We start from the raw sequence: 22,186 nt of genomic DNA, 5'->3' as shown, positions 1-22,186 counted from the left end.
GTCTGTGCTTTACAGTTATAGTTGAAGTGTCTTAGATACACTAGCTGGTGTATTTGCTACTTTCATTAGTTACTCATGGTTCTATAGCAATGATGTCCTTCCTTTTTTTACCAAGTAGAACTAATGCCCATCACATAAAGCACAGTAGTCTGCCTGACAGATATGCAAGTTTCAGATTTACTGTAAAAATATAATTGTTAGCATCACCATAAATTAATCATACTGGCTGAAATACATTTTACATTTCAATTTGCAGCACAGTGGATTGAAATTAAAAGTTGAACAACACTGAACCAAACAAGACTTTGCCCTTATAGTCAAGATCTGATCGAGAAGTCTAGCTACTTAACTTAGATTTCTCCCCAGGTGCCTGACTGGATCCGGAAATATTTTCAGCTGTACCCCTGCGTGTCGGGATAGGGCATCGTGTGACACCGTCCCGACATCGTCCAAATATGCAACGTCACGGGAGTCCATATAAGCTCCTCCCCGATGCGCTGACATCAGTTTCTTTTTTTCTGCACTTAAAAAGCTGATCTAGAGAAGCAGTTACTTCAGGCCATTTTTGGACTACCTTGATGTTTTCATCGTTGAAACAGTGTGTTTTTATGTTCAAACCCTGTGGGTCTTGTGGACGGCAAATCCTCACTTCATGTGTATGTGGTGCTGGGGACCTCATCATGACTCGGAGGAGTGTGACTACTGTTGTCTACTTCGGCCGAAGGCACTGCGGGAACGTCAGATGAAGCTCCTGTTGGCGTGGCTCTCACAGTCACTGCACTGTTCATTTGCGGAAACCGTTTCAATGGATGTCACTCTCCATCATCGTCCCACGATAAGTCTCAACGCCAGCGGTTGAAGTCGCGGCATCCCCAGACTTCACTGCACAGAGATTCCAACTTTCACAACTCCTCCCACTTGCCGGGAGCCGTGGTGACTCTGACCCAGATACAAGCATATTATTGCTCTCTGCATGCCATCTTTGGGTCTTCACCTTCCCCTGGAGCAGTTATGAGCCCCAAGGAGGTGAGAGTTGCCTCGTTTGTGTCCACGCCGGCAGGTTCACCCTTGGCTTCAGTTAGGCTCTCAGGTTTGATGGTTGAGTCCGTCTTGGCACTGGTGCACAGCCCTTTGGGGTTTCCACCTTCGGCGCTTGTATCCAATCAGGCGATGACGTATGCGGTCCCGATTGACACCAGGCCACTTCCCTCTTTCCGACTTCGAGATGTCACCAACTCAGTGCTCGAATATGTAAAGTGTGAAGAAAATGGTGCCACCTATCCCTGACATCCTTCTTCGACTTTCTGTGGAGCCCTCAAATGTTTTTCCTGCTGAGGAACACTGTTTATGAGATGATGGGGACTAATCGGGGTTTCTGCACCCCATATCTGATGCTGCTCAGCCTCTTGTGGAGGATAGCTGGCTAACTAAACTGGGTGTAGCTAGTGAATTACAGCCTTCCCCACCTGCTACAGCGGCGTGCTCCTCTTTAGCTGGTATGCCAAGGCGAGTTTCTCTGATTTTTTCTTTTTTTTTAACTCCTCCTTCTGTAGAAAAATCTACTGATCCCCTAATTGGCATTCTCCACAGCGCCAAACTAAGGTGGAGCCGGTGCTTCCCTATAGTGACGCTCATTGTGACATTCTGTCAGGATCTGGGCTAAACCCGATACATGGGCCCCAGTGATTGATCTATATCTCACAAACACTGTTGGGCCCCTGGTTATCCTGCCTGCCTCCTCCGGCACCCTACTCATCATAGTTTGGTGGTCCAGGCTGCTTTGGCCTCGTATGATATCGACTCCCTTTCTCATGTTCCATCAGACACAGATTCCTGGAAACAGAACGCTTGTGGCAGACTTATCTCTCCACAAGTTCTGCTTTGCATTCCAGATAACTTCTGGGAGAGGCTTTGGCCCCCTGGCCTTCCCATGCCTAAGGCTATGGGTACGGCTGCAAAAAATCTGGGGGTCTGGTTTAATGAGAATCTGTCTTTCTCCACTCAGGTTAAAAAGCTGGTAGGGTCTTGTTTTGGCATGTTAAAAGCCTTGAAGAAGTTTTTGCCTTTTCTACCCAGACATGCCAAAGAAACGGTGGTCCGTTCTCTGATTTTGTCTCGCTTGGATTATGCCAATGCACTTTATGTCGGCATCCCTGGTTTCCTTCTGAACAAATTACAGATTGTTCAGAATGCGGCTGCCAGACTTCTGCTGGGTCTATCTCGCAGGCGTAGTATACGCGCTCATTTGCGCTCTTTGCATTGGCTTCCAGTGGAGGCACGAATTAAATTCAAATCCTTGGTGATTGCCCACAGGGCCTTATACGGGCTGGGTCCTGTTTACCTCCAGAAGAGGTTTGTTTTTTATAAACCAGGGAGAGAGTTGCAGTCCTCCTCCCTGTTCCTGATGTTGACCCCAAGATTCAAACGCCAGAGGCTGTGTGGGTGCTCCTTCGTGCGTAAAGCTGCTCTGGCATGGAATGCCTTACCCCTGACCCTACGCAGTATTCCTGATCCTCTGATCTTTAGAAAGAGGCTTAAAACCTTCTTGTTTTGAAAAGTTCTTTTCCTAGTGGTCCAACTCCCTGGAGTTTGCGCCGGGACACTCTGCTGAGTATCTGTGCGTGGTACAAATGGATTTAACATAACATTAATACATCTTGTGTTATTGAACGCTTTTCTCATACATTGTGGGATTCCTATACACATGTTGCCATCGCTTCCGGACAACACACGGAGCAAGCCTATCCAGGTAGTCTATGATGGGCAACAGGCGGCTAAATTAATCATTAGATGTGGGATAGATACCACTGATTCAGTAGGTCGGGCTTTGGCTTCTTCAATAGTGCTCCGTCATCATGCCTGTCTACGCACCTCCGCTTTTTTAGAGACTGTTCAGACCACTTTGCTTGACATGCCTTTTGATGGCACCCATCTTTTTGGTGCACATGCTGACTCTGCTTTGTGGCGTTTTCGCAACAGTCTGTATGGAAGAGAAACTTAGCTCTGCTCTTGCTCCTGTCTATCTCCTTAAATCCACGCATTACCGATTGTATTGGGGATGTTAGCCCTTCATTTCTTTCTCAGTTGAGCATTCCATGGTGGTGTCCATGGTTGTCTATCCCACCTACTGGGGGTACCCGGTGTGGTATTCCTCCTTCCTGCAGGTATTTTTCTTATACTACTTACACTGACGATGACAGGTTATGGTCCTGCACTACTTATTAGAGCCACTTGTGGTCTACAATTTATGAGCCATAGTCTCTTTTCTGTTACTCTCCTGACCATTATTTCCCACTAGGTCATTCTTTTCTCTGTGTCCTTCATTTCTTTAGCGAGCTTCTCGCTCTTCCTCATCAGGGTGCACTTTTAATGGACTACTCTGGTGCACACGTTTCATTCACTTCTTTTGGTTTTCACAAGGGTATTTAAAAACAATTATAATAAAAAAATATTTTTTCTTCCCTGCCATGCTGAACATCTTGTTTGTGGTTTCCTCCACATTATTTAGCTGTGTGGTAGTACTGAAGTGCAGATTCCTTTCTTCCACCGCTGTCCTTGCTCTGACTTTTCCCATCAGGACGTCTGTCATACTCACTTATTGCCTACAGGCTAGTCTTTTTCCCTTATTGCAACAAACACTTCCTTTTTCGGAGATCATACAGGCGCTTGGCTTCAAGGCATCTACATCTCTATCCATTAAATGGCACTATGTGGTCGCTTTTTGTGTGATAATGGCTCACCCACCTTTTGGTGGATTTCTTGTTACTTGAAACTGTTCCTAGAGCATTATTGTTTCATCCTCTTGCACTTAATTTCTTCGTTGGCTTGCTTTATCCCCTTCGGTAACTCTCTCCATGGACAACTCTCTTCATTTTGTTCTGTACGGTGCCCTAATATCCTACCCACAGGGGTTAGTCATTAATCTATGCATTATCTTTTATTGCTGAGGTTTCTTCTCCATAGAGAACACCCCCCTCTTGCGTGTATTACACTTCTTTAAAACAATTCTGGGTTTTCTTGACCCATGTACCTGAGTATACTCAGCGCTGTAGGAGTATTGCCCTTATACTTTTGGTACATTCCTGTGAGACATTTTTTCCTCCATCAACAATTGTTGTTCTTCCTTAGCTTGCATCTCTTCTGTTGCTTATCTTTAATTGCTTGGTTCAATTTTTGAATTGTTCCCCTTGTGGGGATTTAGTCCCTATGAGATTATGTGTTATACTTTCATCCGATCTTTAGTCGGCTTCTGCTCTGTCGGATATGCCTTACCGTTGATGATAAGGCTCGGTACCATCTTCTAGACCACCATCGATTAGCCTCTATCACCTTGGCCTGCTTCTGGGCTTAGGTATAGTCTTGGTTTCTTTCCTCTCTCTCTCTCTCGCTCTCGCACTCTCCCTCACTCTCCTCGCTCTCCTCTCTCTCCTCGCTCTCTCTCTCTCTCCATATATATCTATATAATCACCATCTTATGGTTCGTACTATGTTGCTGACTACTCAGCCCATACTACTTATGGTTCTCAGCTTCAGCGAGGGAATTGCCTCTTCTATGATCAATATATTTATATGTGTGGAGGTTATTGTCTATGTATGTATATATGAGTGTGTATATATATATATATATATATATATATATATATATATATATATATATGATAAGAAGTTCCCCTCGCTTCTCCTCCAAATGTTGAAGGTACGTCGTCGATAAGAATCACAGCAAAACAAAGCACAATCCAGTGGTATTTATTTATAAATGGAACAAGGCATACGCAAGAGACGGTCTACGCGTTTCGGCACTCGGCCTTCGACTGGACCATAGAGTCTCGAGGCCCAGAGTGTCAATTTAAAGTGTTGATACAAATTAACAAGTAGAAAGTGAAAACATACTGGGCATGGTCGACAAAACGTTTTTTTTAAAGTAAACAATGATTTTGCTTTTAATTGCTACAATACATCCACAATTTCAAATGGTTGGTGGGATAAATAAGTAGTTGTAATTTGCTATCGGTTTTTAAAGTAATTAGAAATCAAGATGAAGTACCGATTTAAAGGGGGGAGGGAACATAATTGCGAAAAAGGAGTGATTCCAATTAATATTGACTACAACTCTGTCAATAAATAATGTATATATATACACAATCTTTACAACAAAATTCTCTAATAGTATCTACATGTAATATCATATTTATAGATATTGATTCTTATAAAGAGAAATATATGTATGTTTAAATCATGTGTTAGTAAAGTACTGGGTGGTCAAAGTTGGCACAATAAAAGATGTTAATAGTAGAAATCACATCAAACAATACGTTCCCACCTGCCTGAAGAAACCATTTGCAAAAAGTTTTTTGTCAATCTAATCTGTTACAGAGGGAATGAAGGGAATACAGCAGTTTACAGTCTTATGTTGTGTGTAACAAAAATCAAGAATCAGCTAGTGAATTAATAGAAGCCAGGTTGGTTATGTCATTTTTAAGGAATGTCCATGTCCTTCTTTCCCTGATTTATAGGTGTACATGTAGTTCAGCATCCAAATTATGACCCCATGGTTTTTCGGTGCCAATTGACAATATTGTTCTTGACTCCGCTCTTCTTAACTCAAGGATTCTATTTCCACCCCTCTCTTTCTGTTTGATGATTTTGATGCCAAAATATTTTAGAAGATTGCTGTCACCAGTGTGGAATTCAGAAAAATGTTTGGCCATGGGGTAGGAAAAATCTCTGTTTTTGATGGCACGGAGGTGTTGAAGGATGCGGAGTTTGAGTTTATTAATCGTGCTCCCTACATATAGTTTTTTACATGGACATTCTAGAATGTAGATTGCAAATTTAGATTCACAAGTGATGTGATCTTTGATTAATTCATCATGACCGTTTTGTAATTGATATGAAGTTGTGTTTTTTCCATGTTCACATGCTTTGCACTTTGAGCACTTCCAAAAACCCGGGGTGTTCAGCCAGGATATTGTAGTTGTTGGTTTAATCTCAGTGACTGTGTGTCAGTAGATCACCCAGAGACGCAGTTTTCCTATAGGTGATCTGAGGTCTCAAAGATAAGATTTTTTTGACAGTTTCATCCAGTAACAATATTTCCCAATGTTTTCGTACAATTTTGCGTAGGTCATCACTTTGATTGTTGAAATCAATAATTAACCTGGAGGTTGTTTCAACATCTTTCACCAGCTTAGTTTGAAGAAGATCAGATCGGTTCTTTGTGCTGACTCTGTCTTTACCTGTGTTGATGACTTCCATAGGGTATCCTCGTTGTAGAAAACGTTGACTCATTTCTTGAAGTTGGGAGTTTAGGTCAGAGAGCTCTGAACAATTTCTTTTTGCTCTTAACATTTCCCCGTAGGGTATGCTCCATTTGAGCTTTTTTGGATGTCCACTGTTGGCATGAAGAATGCTGTTGCTGGCAGTCGGTTTCCTATGCATTTTGGTGCAAATTTTGCCATTTGAAATATAAACTTCGACATCCAAAAATACAATGTTAGTAGTGCTTATGGTAGAGGTGAAGGTCAACTTGTATTTGTTAATGTTGAGAGAGTCAAGGAAATTCCTAAGGCCATCAGTGTCGCCTTCCCATATAATGAAAAGGTCATCGATGTATCTGGACCAAGATCTTATGTTCCTCGCTTTCTCTTCTTTTAAAACCTCCGTCTCCCATACAGCCATAAGGAGATTAGCGTACGTTGGAGCAAATGAAGTCCCCATCGCGGTCCCTTGTCTTTGCAAAAATAGGTCTCCTCTGAAAAGGAAAATATTGTGTGTCAAGCAGAATGTGAGCATTTGTATTAACATATTTTAATGTTCTAAGTAACAAATTGGTCTGGTATCGAGGAACTGTTTCACTGCTGCTATTCCGTCTGAATGATGAATAGATGTGTACAGGGATGATACGTCGATGGAAGCCATGAAGTAATTTTCTTTCCATTCCAGTTTTTCAATTTTTTGTAAGAAATCCATAGTGTCCCTCAAATAGGATGGTAAGGCTGTGACATAGTTCATCAGGAAGATGTCAATGAAACGGGATGTAGATTCCAATAGGGAACCGATGGAGCTGACAATGGGCCTGCCTGGTGGATTGATGATGGATTTGTGGATCTTTGGGAGGAAGTAGATGGTTGCCGTGATGGGATGGTTCGTTTTCAGATATGAATATTCTTCTGAATCAATGAGGTCTCTTTCTTTCCAGGCCAAAAGATTTCCATGGTATTCCTCAGTCCAGTCCTTGATCAGGTTTACCGTGAGCTTCTCATAATGTTCCTCAACATTCAATTGTCTGTAGGCTTCTTTAACATAGTCTTCACAGGATTGGATGACTATGTTACCGCCTTTATCTGAGGCTTTGATGATTATACTTGAATCTTCCCGTAATTCTTGTAATGCCGTGTGTTCATTGGGTGTAAGATTCCATATCTTTTTCCTTTTGATTTTTTTCTTTGAGTGTGACATCGGATGATTAGTTGACATTTTGTTAATTTCCTCTACCACGATTTCTTGGAAAAGGTCTCTTTTGTTTCCTGGAGGAAGTTGTGGGCAGAAGGTTGATCGTGTTTTGAGGCCACTGTTGCCACCTCTGTTGGTTTCATAACCCGTTAGCAGGCAGTATTGTAAGTCAGATACTTGGGAGGATTCACTCATTTCTACTTGTGAGCTTGACTCAGTTTGTAGTGAGGTTGCTGTTCTGAGGGCTGGAATATCCTTTATGCTCAACGGGCTTTTGGTTATAGATGATGGTTGAGACTTCCTTTCTTCGAAGTATTTTTTGAGTTTGATTTTACGGCAAAATTTGTAAAGATCAATACGTATATTTGCCAGATCCATGTCTTTGTTGGGACAAAAAGATAAACCTATATATATATTCACTGAAAAAACCATAGGTTTCACACACGTTATAGTTAGGAATTAGCATTTAAAAAACCTTGCAAATTCACTTAAAAAACCATAGGTTTCACACATGTTATAGTTAGCTGGACATTTCACTCGTGAAAAACCATTGAAATTCCCCCGTTATAGTTAGTGCAGGCAACTATAACTCACGCGACCGCAATCCTCTGCTGATGACGTCAGATATTATATCACTGTATTTAGACACTTATTTATCCATGTCTTCTTCCATTAATTTTTAGCTATACATATATTGCAAATATTTTTTTTTCAGAAAGACACATATGTCATCAGTGATGTAATATCTGACGTCATCAGCAGAGGATTGCGGTCGCGTGAGTTATAGTTGCCTGCACTAACTATAACGGGGGAATTTCAATGGTTTTTCACGAGTGAAATGTCCAGCTAACTATAACGTGTGAAACCTATGGTTTTTTAAGTGAATTTGCAAGGTTTTTTAAATGCTAATTCCTAACTATAACGTGTGTGAAACCTATGGTTTTTTCAGTGAATTTGTACGGTTTTTTAAATGCTAAGTTATGTATTTATTTATTTATTTATTTATTAAGGTTTTTCACCGTGCTTCGTGCACCAAGCGCCCACGTTACGCAGTTCGCGGAATTTTTCCTTTTCAACCGTACGCGCACGCAGCGCGCACCCCGCGATTTTTCGTAAAAAAAATAAAACAAATTTTGGCCCTTGGGGGTCCTTCTGGGACCCCCTGACAAAGGCTAGGGGGTCAGGAACTGTCCACCCTGCCCCCTTTTCACGTTCTCCACCTTTGTTTTTCACCCCCTCAGACTGCGAGAGACAAAATGGCGGCCGACACTTCCTGGTTTCGACCGACTCGAATGTTTACTAAGATCTAACAACCAATCAGAATCACGCTCGCGCACGTCAGCGTGCGCGTACGGTAAGGATTACCGTACGCGCACGGTGCGCGCCTATAGATATATATATTGATTTAAATGCTATTTTCTCAGGAAATACTGAACAGATTTACACCAGACCTGCAAAAGGCCCATCCCTGACCTGAGGACTACCTCTCTGCCAAATTTCAAGTAATTCTGTTCAGCCGTTCGGGCTGTAGCTTGGACTAAATGTCCGATGGAAAAATGCATGGGGAAAACGCGTTTTGGGACCCCCCCTTTTTCTCAGCCCCCGCTTGACGAATCTGCCCGAGACTTTCAGGGAAGGAGCGCAGCGGAGCGCCCCACCTATTTTGAAAATTTCGCGAGGATTCGTCAATCGGCGCCAAAGTTATTACAAATAGAATGTTGCGGATTTCCTATGGAAACACGGTCCTAACTATAACTATCTACTGGCGACCGCCAGTAGATAATATATATATATATATATATATATATATATATATATATATATATATATATATTTTCACTTAAAAAACCATAGGTTTCACACACGTTATAGTTAGCTGGACATTTCACTCGTAAAAAACCAATGAAATTCCCCCGTTATAGTTAATTCAGATAACTATAACTCGCACGCCCGCAATCCACTGCTGATGACGTCACATATTACATCACTCATGACATAGTCAGTGGCATCACTCATGACATCATCCTTGTAATAGATTGGCGGTCGCGCGAGTTATAGTTATCTGAACTAACTATAACGGGGGAATTTCATTGGTTTTTTACGAGTGAAATGTCCAGCTAACTATAACGTGTGTGAAACCTATGGTTTTTTAAGTGAAGTTGCAAGGTTTTTTAAATGCGAATTCCCAACTATATGTGAAACCTATGGTTTTTTAAGTGAATTTGTACGGTTTTTTAAATGCTAAGTTATGTATGTATTATTATATTTTTTATATATTTATTTTACAATAAACTACCTATGTATATAGTTATAGATTGACTGTATCCTGTAATATGGAATGGCTCGTTTAAAATGTTTTTTTTTTTTTTAAATGTTTTCCACCGTGCGCGCGCCCAGCGATTTTTAAAAAAAAATGTACAGTTTTTTTTCCAGCCTTCGGGGTCCTTCAGGGACCCCCTGACAAAGACTAGGGGGTCAGAAACTCTCTACCCTGCCCCCTTTTCACGTTCGCCACCTTCCTTTTTCCCTGTCGCACACAAAACAAACAAAATGGCGGGCGACACTTCCTGATTTCGACCGATTCGAACGTTGACTGAGATGTAACCACCAATCAGAATTACGCTCGCGCACGTTAGGGTGCGCGCACGGTGCGCGCATGGTGCGCGCCTATAGATATATATGTACTTTTAACTGCAGTTTTCTCAGGAACTACTGAACAGATTGACTTCATATATACACAAGGCACATGCCTGACCTGAGGACTACCTCTCTGCCAAATTTCAAGTAATTCTGTTCAGCCGTTCGGTCTGTACCTTCGACTAAAGGTCCTATGGAAAAATTCATGGGGAAAATGCGTTTTGGGACCCCCCTTTTTTCTCGGCCCCCGCTTGACGAATCACCCCGAGACTTTCAGGGTAGGAGCTGAGCGGAGCGCCCCATTAGTTTTGAAAATTTCGCGAGGATTCGTCAACCGGCGCCAAAGTTATTCAAAATAGAATTTTTAGATTTCCTATGGAAACACGGTCCTAACTATAACTATCTACTGGCGACCGCCAGTAGATAATAAATATATATATATATACATATATGTATGTAGCAGTGCATATATATTCTGTATATCTTTATATATGTGTTTTGCTACATTTCGTAACCAGGTCCTACGTATAGCTTACCTGGATATGCCCTTCATTCTTAGCTTGCAGTCTCGTCTTCACTTAGTCACTATGTATGCACTAGCTCTTCTTCCACCTCTATGGGTTCTAGACGTCAAATGATCCCATCTGTGTAATTCTGTCTCTTGGGCTTTTTTCTGAACACAAGTGTTGTGCTTGTCAATACTTGTTGTTCTTGTCTTCGCAATTTTTTGGGTGGTTGCTTTAATCCATGTTCCTTCACCATGGATTTATTCTAAGGGTCCTTATTCATTGTGTCTTAGGACAGGTTTGCCTCTAATGCACTTGCTATTGCCTCTGGCCCTTTGAGCCCCAGGTGCTCATGGGTTCGGTTCTTTGGTCAATTTTCTCTGTGTTTTGCGGAGTACTTTTGACTGACATGTTTTTTTCAAGTCAAGCCCTATAGCTGAGTGGCATTAGCTGTTGCCTTTGGGTTCCCAAGTCATGGCCAACCATGGGTCAGAGCCCATCTTGGAAGTGTCCTAGTACTGTATTTATTTTGAATATTTTCTACAGACACATTTCTGTTCCTCTGCCATGAGTAACTCTACTGCCATGCTTTTCACCTTCTTTGACTTCTCTTGCCTGTGGTTCTTAGGGTGAAGTATTCGCTCATGCTCCGCTATCATCCTAAGTGCGTCCGGTCTTGTCTTTCATATTATAGACAGGCTAGTTTTAATCAGGAATTTTTAGTACAATTACTTCGCAGTTCCTCCTCCAGGGATGGTATTGCTTGGGTATCTAACCTGAGGTAAGGTATGTGTGGCTAGATGTCTCTATCAGATTATCAAGTTACTCCTTCGGTAACACCTTATCTGGTAACACCTTATCTGGTAGAGACATAGTCTAGCCACAGATTCCTTACCAACCCACCCATCCTCCCTGTTTTGCAAACTGTTTCCATCTTACCACAGAGATCCCTTTCTTGGTATTCGCATGCCATGCATTTCGACTCGTAGTTGTTATTTCAAAACTATATTTATCTTTTATGGCACACTGTTTCCACAGCCAATTTCTATGATGGCTCTGTGGTTTGGCGTCGTAAAAAGTCACTTACGTCAGCGTGTCGGGGAGGGGTTTAAATGAACTCCGATGACATTGCATACGTAGACAACATTGGTACGGAGTCACACAACACCCTCTACTGACGAGCAGGGGCACTGCTGTAAATATTTCTAGATCTACTTTGGCGCCTGTGGAGAATTCTATAGTAAGGAATCTGCTGATAGACTATGTCTCTACCAGATAAGGCGTTACCGAAGGTAAGTAACTTTTTCTGCGGAGACCAAAAGATAAAAACATGGTGCTGCATGGTAAATTCAGCACTCATCTTGTAATTATAATTTAATAAAGGTCAGTTATGCAGTATATTAAAAAAGAACATCAATGCAATAATATTACATGCATTAAATCAAATTAGGAATTATTAGATAGATCCTCATTTTGCCAAACTACTGACGTTCCGTGATCTCTGATGACTGAGTTCTGCCCTAATGCATCAGTTTGAAAAGCATATTTTGTAGGATTGGTAAAACCAATAAGGAGATGGTCCTCTATACAGTAGGTATTTTGAGATTGGTCTTGAAATGATTTCTAATCTGATTAGTGGTGTCATGAAATATGCATTGGTAAAGCCAATATGTCTCTAGCCTTTGAAAATGTTATCTGGGTAATGCTTTGTTCTGATGCTGAACACCCGAGTGGAGGAAAGAGTGTGGGGGGGGGGGGGGGGTCATTAGCTTTTCCACGAGAAAACTAGCAGGCATGCAGTCATACATTTACAAATGTATGCAAAATTATGTTTGGCCAAGCAAACTACTGTCTCTCCTTTGGCCTATCAAGAATGATAAAAGTGCAAATCTTCTATCACCCAAAATTTGTCAAAGGGGCAATGCAACACCAAAACCATGACTACTACAATAATCTGTGAGATGTCGGGTAACAAAATACCCCTCCACATTCTTCAATACAGATTAATATATAGCATGAATTACTTATTTACTTACATATATGCTTTTCACAATAAATATGTCAGACCTACTAGTTTTTTTTAATACTTTTTGTAATAAACAGATCAGTCTTGTTTATTGGCCTGCCACCATGATGCACACAGTCCTGCTGTTACTGAGCATAAGCTTTCCCAGAAGGGAAAAAGTACAGTACAAGATCCCTGTTTCAGTGGAAGCACACATCTTCTACCCAATCAAATGTTGTACTCAAGGTAACCAATATGTGGGTGTGGCATAAGCCTCTCTCTCTCAGTAGTACTCGTGAAAGCTTCTTTTTTGTTAATCACATAAAATCCAGTGAGAGCTGTGCTGTCAAGCCAGGGCAAAAAGTTTATAGAAGAATAACCATGCCAGATTAAATGTTAACTATCTGAAACTCCGGGCTTCCAGTTTGGTAGCTGTTTTATAACCATGTGTATTCCTGACAACATCCCCTAGAAATGGAAGAGGTTATGAAACTTTGAACTGATTTCATTCTGCATTTTGTTAGTGAAAGCCACCTGCCGATGTAGAACATAATGGCATTCTGCAGTTCCTTTTAATAAGTACTATGCAAAAGTAGTCTGATTACAGACACACCCGTAATTTAAGTGGCAGGGTTAAGTGGAGACTATATATTTGTAAACAAAATAAAGTTGTTCATCTATTGTTACAGATAAGTATCGTCTTGCTTCGCGTTAAACCCAGCATAGGTATGGTTGTTTTTTTATATATTTTCGATGTTTTCAACTTTCTGGTGATTCAAACTGTGTGATGTGGGTGTAACAATGTACTCTGCCTTTACCAAACAGTTTATTAGATTGGATGTTGCCCTGTTTACCTGATAAAAAAATGCACAAACAAAAAAAGATTAGCAATTCTGTGTTTAACAGGTTCTTTTTAAAGATTACACGATTAGTGTTTTATTGTTCTCGGTGATAAACTGAGACTGTCGTTGCAAGAATACCGTACATATAATTGTGCATCTTAAGTTAATATCGATGTATTTTCTGGACAAATGGAAAGTTAGTAAATCCATTGTACATTTTACTTCTCCTCTGATGTAGAACTCTCGATTTGGACTTGGTTGTAAGGGATGGAGATGGGAACATTTTGGATCCAGAACAAACCAGCACAATCAGCCTTTTCCGAGCCCACGAAGTAGCTTCAAAACAAGTCGAGGAAAGGATACAAGAGGAAAAGGTAGGTCTAGGGCGTCAGTTGCTGTGAAATCACGAGGCAAAGGAGAGCCAGTCAGTGCTCTGCTTTCTAAGTTAGCGATCATGAGAAAAATTAGGAGCATTCATAAATTATAAATATTGATAATGTCAGTGTTGCAAAGTACAAAAAACTCTTATTTGGCTAACCAGGTATATGTCCACTGAACAGCGTTTCCCTTTCTTCCATTTGTGCCATTTCAAGGATCATAATTTTCATACTAAGCAGGCACCACCATAAATAAAGTGTTGGAGATGTTTGCCACTGGATGTACAGAATTATATAAACCTGGTATGAAGAATTCAATCGCCTTGTTTAGGTGGAGAAAATCTCTGGCAACGTTGGTAACAGTATAACTAAATATCAGTTGTTTTGGGGAGGACGATAATGGTGTTTAGCAAATCTGCACCTATCTGATTGGTTGATAAATAATGGTTCCCATCACCTCGTCAGCCATGCTCATAGACTTCTTCCAACCTCAGGATGTTTTTTTAATAAAAATAAATACTTTGATACTTGTAAAATCTTGATAGGAGGTATCAAATTCAAGTTCAGATTAGAATGAACTTTATTGACCAGGCAGGTTACAACATTGTTGACAAAGAAAACAAATAATATATAAAATAAGGACTATACGGTAGATCTGCACATTATAGGTTTTGCAGTTTTGAACCAGATATCTGCATGTAAACATAAATACAGATGGAGAGTGACTCGCCTAAAGTTATTTTTCCTGTCTGCAATTTATGCCCCCTTTGTAGGTCGAGCCTACCAGACAGTGAAGCTGCCTGGTTGTAAAAGACATATTGTGGGCTTACAAAGAACATACTGAGGCTTGGAGCCCATCCAATGTTTACCATTTTTAATTTTCCTGCCACACTAATTTTCCTGCTACTTATTAATGTCCCAACTCGTCAATCTTGTGTTAATGGAGCAGTGTCTCTTTACCATCTCTTTTGATCGGCTGGTTTATATGCTTCCAACGAGTGCTTATTTTTTTAGGTCGAGCCTGGGCAGTGCTTGTGCTGCTCTGCAAGGCATGTTGTATTCAGAATATGGGCTTTTCATCATGCCCAGTGCTTCTGGTTGGCTGGTTGGCAAGCCTTTTAAAATTACTTTACATGGTTGGTCAATAGTGTCCATCTGTCCCGCCTTTAGGTGCTTGGTTCCCGCACAGGAGAAGTCACAAATTGAGCCTTTTGTTTGGCCATCTCTGGCCATCTGTTATCTCCTTGTTCACACCTCTTCCCTCCTGTCATTGCTGCCATCTACTTACACCAATGCTTGTTTTATTAGCAGCCTGTTTCGTTTGTTTCCTGAACTCGTTTTCATTTGCTTGTGAAGAACTATTTGTATGTGGGCCGTCAAACTCCCTCACATCGTACACTATATGCCCTTTACCTAATATCCTTGATGAATGCATTTCAATCATGCCATCGCACACGCATTTCAACCATGCTTTTTGGAAGCATTTTTTTCATTTATTTATGTAATATAAGTACACTGACCATGTGGTCAGAAATAGTGTCCCTGTGCGCTTACTCATCTGTCATCTATTGATCCACACTAAGCACACGCAAGTGAGCAGTGCCCTTTAAATGAGCTTTATCATACGGTTACAGTAACATCCTGCCGATGCACCACACACCATCTTTTTGTGCATAGGCATTAGTTGCAGGGGTATTCATCGGTATAGTTGTGTCCCTCCTGCAGCTTCTTTATTACCAATTCTTTTAAAGAGGGCCTGTGAGCTTGCCTAGGCTGTTTGTAGGCAGGGGGAGTGTGTCACCATGAAGAAAAGAAAAGTAAGGACCCCCACCTGGACACATCAAACAAGCCCGGGGCTGCACAGGCGAGTTGCTGTGAAAGCAGCAGCTGGGGCCCTCTTCTCACATGGGCATTACAGGCTGCCAGTGATGCTCATCACAAACTCTGCTTGTTTTAATTGCACTGTCCCTGCCCTCCTCCAGCGCCCACGCGCTGGTTAATCCACCCCATCCAGCTCCCACTGTCCCCTTGTTGGTGCGCCCTCATACGCCCCCTCTGTCTGTTGTTGCCCCTCGTGTTTAACAGCCCTTCCTTCCCCCTCCCCCACTGTCCATTCTGTTCTCTCCCTCCCTCCTCCTCCTTGACCCTGGATGGCACCTAATACAATTTCATCGAGCTTAGGGAGAAATGTATTATTATTTTCATCCACCCACCACAGAGACTAGTTGTGCGAGTTTCTCTTTCAATTAAGTTCAGAAGTGTAGCACATTTTCTGGAGAATATTTGAAATAAACAACTGATATGAAGTTGTTTGTGTCCCCCACCCTGGCCATTACAAACGCACCCATTTAACAATGCAAACGTCAGGCTTGACAGCGCAGAAGCAATCGCGTCACTGTGGCATTCATAGGGAAGACTAACACAATAGGCGCTTAGTCTAAAAGCAGGACAGCTTTGGTCTCCATTAGAGATGCTCTCTACATTGGTATTTCTCCTCCATGCCAAAGCGCTCCGGCAGTGTAATATGTTCTTTGAAGAGGTGACATACCGAGATTTTGATGTGCAGTTTAAAATCAAGGATGCAACTAACGTGAAATGTCTGTGGGCATGCATTACACACTGCTTGTGCTGGTTTTCCATTGCTCTCGCTCTTTAAAATGAACTTCATATAAGGCAGCACTCCGTTGCACAGAATGTGTACTTTCTGAAGGCGTTCTTCTATCACACAAGTTAACAACTTCGAAGTACTTGCAAAATTCAAACTCATGAGCTGAACATTGACAGATGTCAGCAGAGAGCATTTAACTCGTGGACTCATTCTGACAATATTTGTTAAACACCACTCTTTCCCATGTCATTATAACAAGTTGTCATGCTCAAATACACCATGCCACATAATTTCACTGCAAATATCCTTCTTATTGCACTCCTTCTCATGTCCTTCCACCATTGCTTTCTCACTCATGTGGTTCTCCCCAATCCTTTCCATGGTACTCTCTTGCCTGTTGCTTCTTATCTCCACTTCCGTCCTCTGTGTTGCTTACATTCACTGCTGCCCTTCATGTTGTTTCTCCCACCCTGCCCTCCTCTATGTCCCATTGCTTCCCCTCCCCACACCCCTCATTCATCCCCCCCACCCTCGCCCTCTTTGTTATTCCCTCCACTCTCACCCTCTTTGGTGTTCCCCTCCCACCTCCCTTCAGGAGAGTGCTTTTACACATTTTTTTGTTTCTTTTTATTCGCCTTGACACCTTGGATTCATGGGCATCAAAAACAAGGTGATTGATGGAATGCTCAGTCACTGGCAACCGTTTAGGGCTGCATCCAATCCATCGTTTTCCCCCCTCTATGCCACCTCAGGTGGAACCTAGCCATATGCAAATCACTCTTAACCCTGCTCCAGTGGGAAAAGCCCAGCCCAAACTGACAGGCAAGGCCCTCCATGAACCGGAACACAAGCAAATCAGGACCGGTGTCATGTTTATTAGGCTGATCAGCCATATACACCTTAGTTCCATTGGCACAGTGAGCACGGGACACACCTGGGCATACTATTGACACTTGGGGCATCAAAAACAAAGTAATGGATGGAGTGCATGAGTTAACCTCGGCCGCATCCCGAACCGATTAGCTTTGCTAATGCTTCTGTTTAATTCTGATTACGCACAGAGTCTGGTTTGTTAAAGTGCAGTCACATATTTTGACGTGTCATATTGCTCCTTGTTCCTTTATAAGTGTGCACCCACTGTTTTCATATTTATTGGCTACCTTATTTTAAAGGTAAATGGGAATTCTCTTTCTGCACAGTCCCACCCACTAGGATCACACTTACTTGTGTGGACCTTAAAGGTCCTTTCAGGGAAATGTAAGGCATTTAATTTCTACTGATATGTTGAGGGTGTAAATATACACACTCATGCATTGCTTGAGCATAGGTGCATGGGGTCCTGCAATGCGTGCAAGAGAGCTTTTGACCCTCTGCCTGCATTGCGCCTTCCCTGCAGGAGTCTTGTCCCTGGTCAGCACTCTCTTACAGGCCTGGAAGCAGGTCTCTGTGAATGTAAAAGATTAAAGATTACTAAAAGAATGATGCAAAGAGAGAGTAAAGCATTGAAAAAAAGCCTTGCGAAAAATACAAAACATAGGAGAGATAGAGAGAGAAAAGGAATAGAGAAGAAATGAAGTGGATAGGAGCAAGAAGAGTAAGAAAAGATTGAGAGATATCAAAAAGATAGGGGAAAGCCAAGGTACTACTGAGATCAGTGAAATGACAAAATAAAGTCCGGAGATAATAATAATAAAAGTCCAATAAAAGAGAAAAAATAATATGCACAATGAGACCAATAAAGAAGTGTGTTGAGAGAGAGAGCGGCCAAAGGAAGGAGAAAGTGAGTATAAGTCGAAGGAGAAATGAAGTAACAAGGAAAAAAAAAGTAGAGTGAGAAAGAAGCATGACCGAGAGACCCAATAAAAGGTAAGGAGAAAAGAGGAGAAAGAGAGAGAAGAGGAAAAAGGTTGTGAAAAAGGTAATGACACCACTAAACCTGAAAACATGAAAGGAAAAATCAAGGTCAATAGAAACAGAACAAAAACAAACATATCATAAAGGATATGAGGGATACTTATAAGGGATAAGATAGGGGAGGTACGATCGGGAACAGGAACAAGCAAAGACGTACGTGGATACGAGGGGATGGAGGTAGGGCCAGCTGGAGAAGGCAGGACACTCGGGGTCAGCGAGGCGTCCAACCAGAGGAACAAGGCGGAACGCGGAACATTGAACTGCGAGGGAAGAAAAATAACAGGGTTAAACAACGGCAAATGACAAAGACATAAGACAAGCATTGGATAGGGCGGACCAAGAGACTATGACATAAATAACAAACATTTCAATAAAAAGTGTAAACTCAGCAAGAGAACATGCAGGTCTAAGAATAATTGAGTAAGAAAAAGCAGCAATCAACTGAAACTGGAACAACACAATACAGCATCGGAAAAAGTCACGGTGGGAGAGAAGAGGAAGGCCCAGAGAGGTCCATGGCAGTCTGGCTGCAAGAGTTCAGGAAACTCCGAAGTCACGTAGGGTCCTCATATGTCGTGGTTTTATTATTGTAGGTGACTTTAAATAAGCAAGGATGGAAGAGACCGTATCGGGCACCAAGGGAGCGAAGGTCAGGTCTCATATCCAAGAAGGCCTTACGTCGGTTTGCGGTGGCTCTGGCATAATCTTGCGCAAAAAACAGAGTGGAACCCCCCGACCATGTGAGACGAGGAGAGGCTCTGGCCGCTGAGAGAACTTTCAGCAGATCTGTGTATTCCGGAAAGTACATTATTACACCTCTGGGTCTCACTGGCGCGGATAAAGAGGAGGAAATTCGACCCAGCCTGTGAGCACGCTGAAATATTTAGCGGTGGATCCTCGGGCAAGTGTAAAAGCTTGGGAAGAAATTACTTAAAAAAATTAACAGGGTCACTCCCCTCACAACCTTCCACCAGACCGTAAAGGCGGAGATTGTTGCGCCTATTTCGATTTTCCAAGTCCTCCACCTGCTTCTGGAAAGAGGAAACTTGCGTATGCAAATGGGTGACTATGACAGCAGATTCCTGAAGAGAAGAGACATCACGCTCCACTGATGACACTCTTTCATCCATCGAAGTCCAGTTGTCAGTAAGAACCTGCAACTTAGCATTGGTTTCTTCCATAAAAGGACGCAAGGCCCGTATCTCTTCAATGAGTAATTCCATAGAGATGGTCACAGAGGACTTGGGAGGTGAGGGTGGATCTTTTTTCAACCTCTTAGGCATCGTTTTGGCTGAAGGCTGTGAAGAGGCTTCCATATGCGACGTCATCTCATCGGCAGACAGAGACTGGGAGGCTTCTAACTGGGCCAGTTCCGTAAAAAGCTTGGAGTTCCTAATATAATTGCGTTTGTGGACCTTATTGGAACAACCAGCCATCGACACGTCTATGAAGTGCAGGTTTACCAGGGACACAACGTAAGGCTGGAAGCAAAACAAGCACTTTGCAAGGTCCAAAGAACGCGAAAAATAACAGAGAGGCAGTTAAAATAGAGTTGATGAGAAAATATGCCAGGCCAGAAAGAGCAAAAAGAGCAACAAAAAAAAAACCCCAAAAAAAAGCCAGGAGAAGCAAGTTGAAATCCCAAAATGGCTGCCAGGTTTGAAGAGAGGAAGAAATGTCCATTAAATCACAAAAAAGCCGTGGAAATTAAGAGGAAGTCACCTGAAAGTAATTGGTTGTAGCTGCTGTGTCGCCTGCATTACTGTGAAAAGTGCCAGCATACTTAGAAGTCCAGAAATTCAATGCGCGGTGAACGCGCTGCTGAGGGAATCCCGGGCATTCAAAAAACAAAATGGCGGTCGCGGCCGTTTCAGAGCCGCGACCGTGACAAAAAAGGACACCAGCGTTGAAAAAAAGGCCGTCGCGGCAGCAGGGATGAGCTCAGGGCATGCCCATCGTCCTCATGCGTCAGAGGCTTCCCTTTCCGTGTTCGCAGGTGATGCGCGAACCGCCGTTGAGTCCTCGGCCGGACGGAGCTCTACTCCGGCGCCGCCATTCACCCCGGGCGCCTAGCCACGCCCCCCCTGCTTGTATCCCTTCACTGTGCATGGATCTAATAGTGCAGTGGGACTTTCATTCCAGTCGCTTCGCCCAGTGGGTGATGCATTGACTCTTAAAGTGCTTTTAATGCTTTTTCAGGGTCTCAAACATATACATGTTGAGTTGAAAGAGAAGAAAGTAGTAAGGAACCAAAACATCTATTTATGTAAATACAGACTGAAAATCTCAAGCGTCGAGTTTTGAGCAATATTTGTCTGTTTGTTTTGGGTGGGTGTGTGGCCTTGATGCCTTATTTACTAAAGCGGCAGTCATTGTTGTAATCATATGTTGTCTTTTCATTTATTGCAGTCTGAAAAGCAAAACAACGACATTTCCAGACAAGCCAAGTTTGCAGCCACCCCGTCGTTTGCCTTGTTCGTTAATTTGAAAAATGTGGTGTGTAAAATAGGCGAAGACGCGGAAGTGCTAATGTCCCTGTATGACCCAGTGGAATCCAAGTTTATCAGGTTGGGCAGTTTTTATTTTCTGTACCATGTCCATGAACGTGTTGTTAAAATGATTAATAATGTTCACTTTTTATGATAATTACCTTAACAGTTTGATAGATGCTTAGCCACCTGTTTTTCTGAGACGCGCATATTCTTTTTTCTTGTAGAAAATGATTTATTAATCAAATTATACAATTTGCAAAGAAATGTTTTGCAACTACTTATGCATCAGATTGGGTTGAAAGGTCACCTGTGACCATTTGCACGGTCCAAGCGGTCCTTCAGGAGCATCTTCCGCTGTGCACGTGGCAGGTGTGGGAAGTAGAGGAAGCACACAAGTCGGCTCATGGATTGCTCTATCCTTCCGCCTCTGTCCCTTTCACGAGGTGCCACATTTATTTTGGCATTGAAACCCTGGTCCCTCTCAGAGGATGGGTCGCAATGCTTCTTCCTCACTGAAGAGAATGAAGACACAGAGGTCTCTTTGTTTGCAGCTGACTATAAGGATTTGCCAAATATTGAGGTGGTGGGATTAGTGCAAATCCTCTCAGCACTTTCTCGGTTTGATAAATCTGGCACAGTTCAATGGACTGGCCTCAAATTTAATAGGTAGAAATTGCATGCATCGTTTTCATTGTACATACCGAGGAGTCAAGCTTGTTTATTTATAAGTTAAACAATGCTTCATGAGGCTGACTTATTTTGCGCCAAACTGGCCATATTCTCTCAGAAGGAGGGGCACATCTTGCAGTATTATTGATTTGTTAATAACTTCCTTAACCCCTTCGGTGCTCATGACGGAACGGTTCCGTCATGAGCCACGGTTGAGCTGTGCTCATGACGGAACCGTTCCGTCATGACCACGCCCGCGCAAGATTCCGTCAGCACAGCGGCGGAATTTGCGCAGCATGGAAGGGGTTAAATTCTAGTGGAATTTGTATTGTGGCACCTTCAACACTTTTCATAGATTTTCTAATATTTTCTGCTGTACTACAATGAAGTTCCTTAAAATATGACAGTTAACCATTTCATGTTTACTGGTTCATTAAAACAATGTAAACTATCTTAGATCTGTTGAACTAGTTGTATTTTTGTTAAATGAGGTCAACTGGTAGCCGTAATAAGAATTCCCTCTTTTTTATATTTTTCTGCAGTGAGAACTATCTTGTGCGATGGTCCAGTTCAGGATTGCCAATAGACATAGATAGGTTACACAATCTAAGAGCAGTATTTACAGTAAGTTTAATTTCATTCTTTGATTCATTATCATTTTATCTTCTTTCTTTGAGTCTATCT

The 22,186-nt window shown here is 42.1% G+C and overlaps 1 protein-coding gene across 2 annotated transcripts in view; it reads left to right on the top strand.

Moving 5' to 3' along the window:
- The window catches only part of DOCK1 (dedicator of cytokinesis 1), a 1,163,810-nt gene that overhangs the window by 134,007 nt on the left and 1,007,617 nt on the right, over positions 1-22,186 (top strand). For both annotated transcript variants that reach the window (XM_085606236.1, XM_085606235.1), the window contains exons 7-9: positions 13,681-13,816; positions 20,751-20,908; positions 22,045-22,126. In XM_085606236.1, the coding sequence (XP_085462362.1) occupies positions 13,681-13,816; positions 20,751-20,908; positions 22,045-22,126 (376 nt within the window). The remainder of the gene's footprint in view (positions 1-13,680; positions 13,817-20,750; positions 20,909-22,044; positions 22,127-22,186) is intronic.

Source organism: Triturus cristatus, chromosome 1_2 (assembly GCF_964204655.1).
Source record: "Triturus cristatus chromosome 1_2, aTriCri1.1, whole genome shotgun sequence".
In the NCBI taxonomy this organism is placed as follows: Eukaryota; Metazoa; Chordata; class Amphibia; order Caudata; family Salamandridae; genus Triturus; species Triturus cristatus.
The sequence above is the reverse complement of the archived record's forward strand: the minus strand, read 5'-3'. Positions and strand labels throughout refer to the sequence as shown.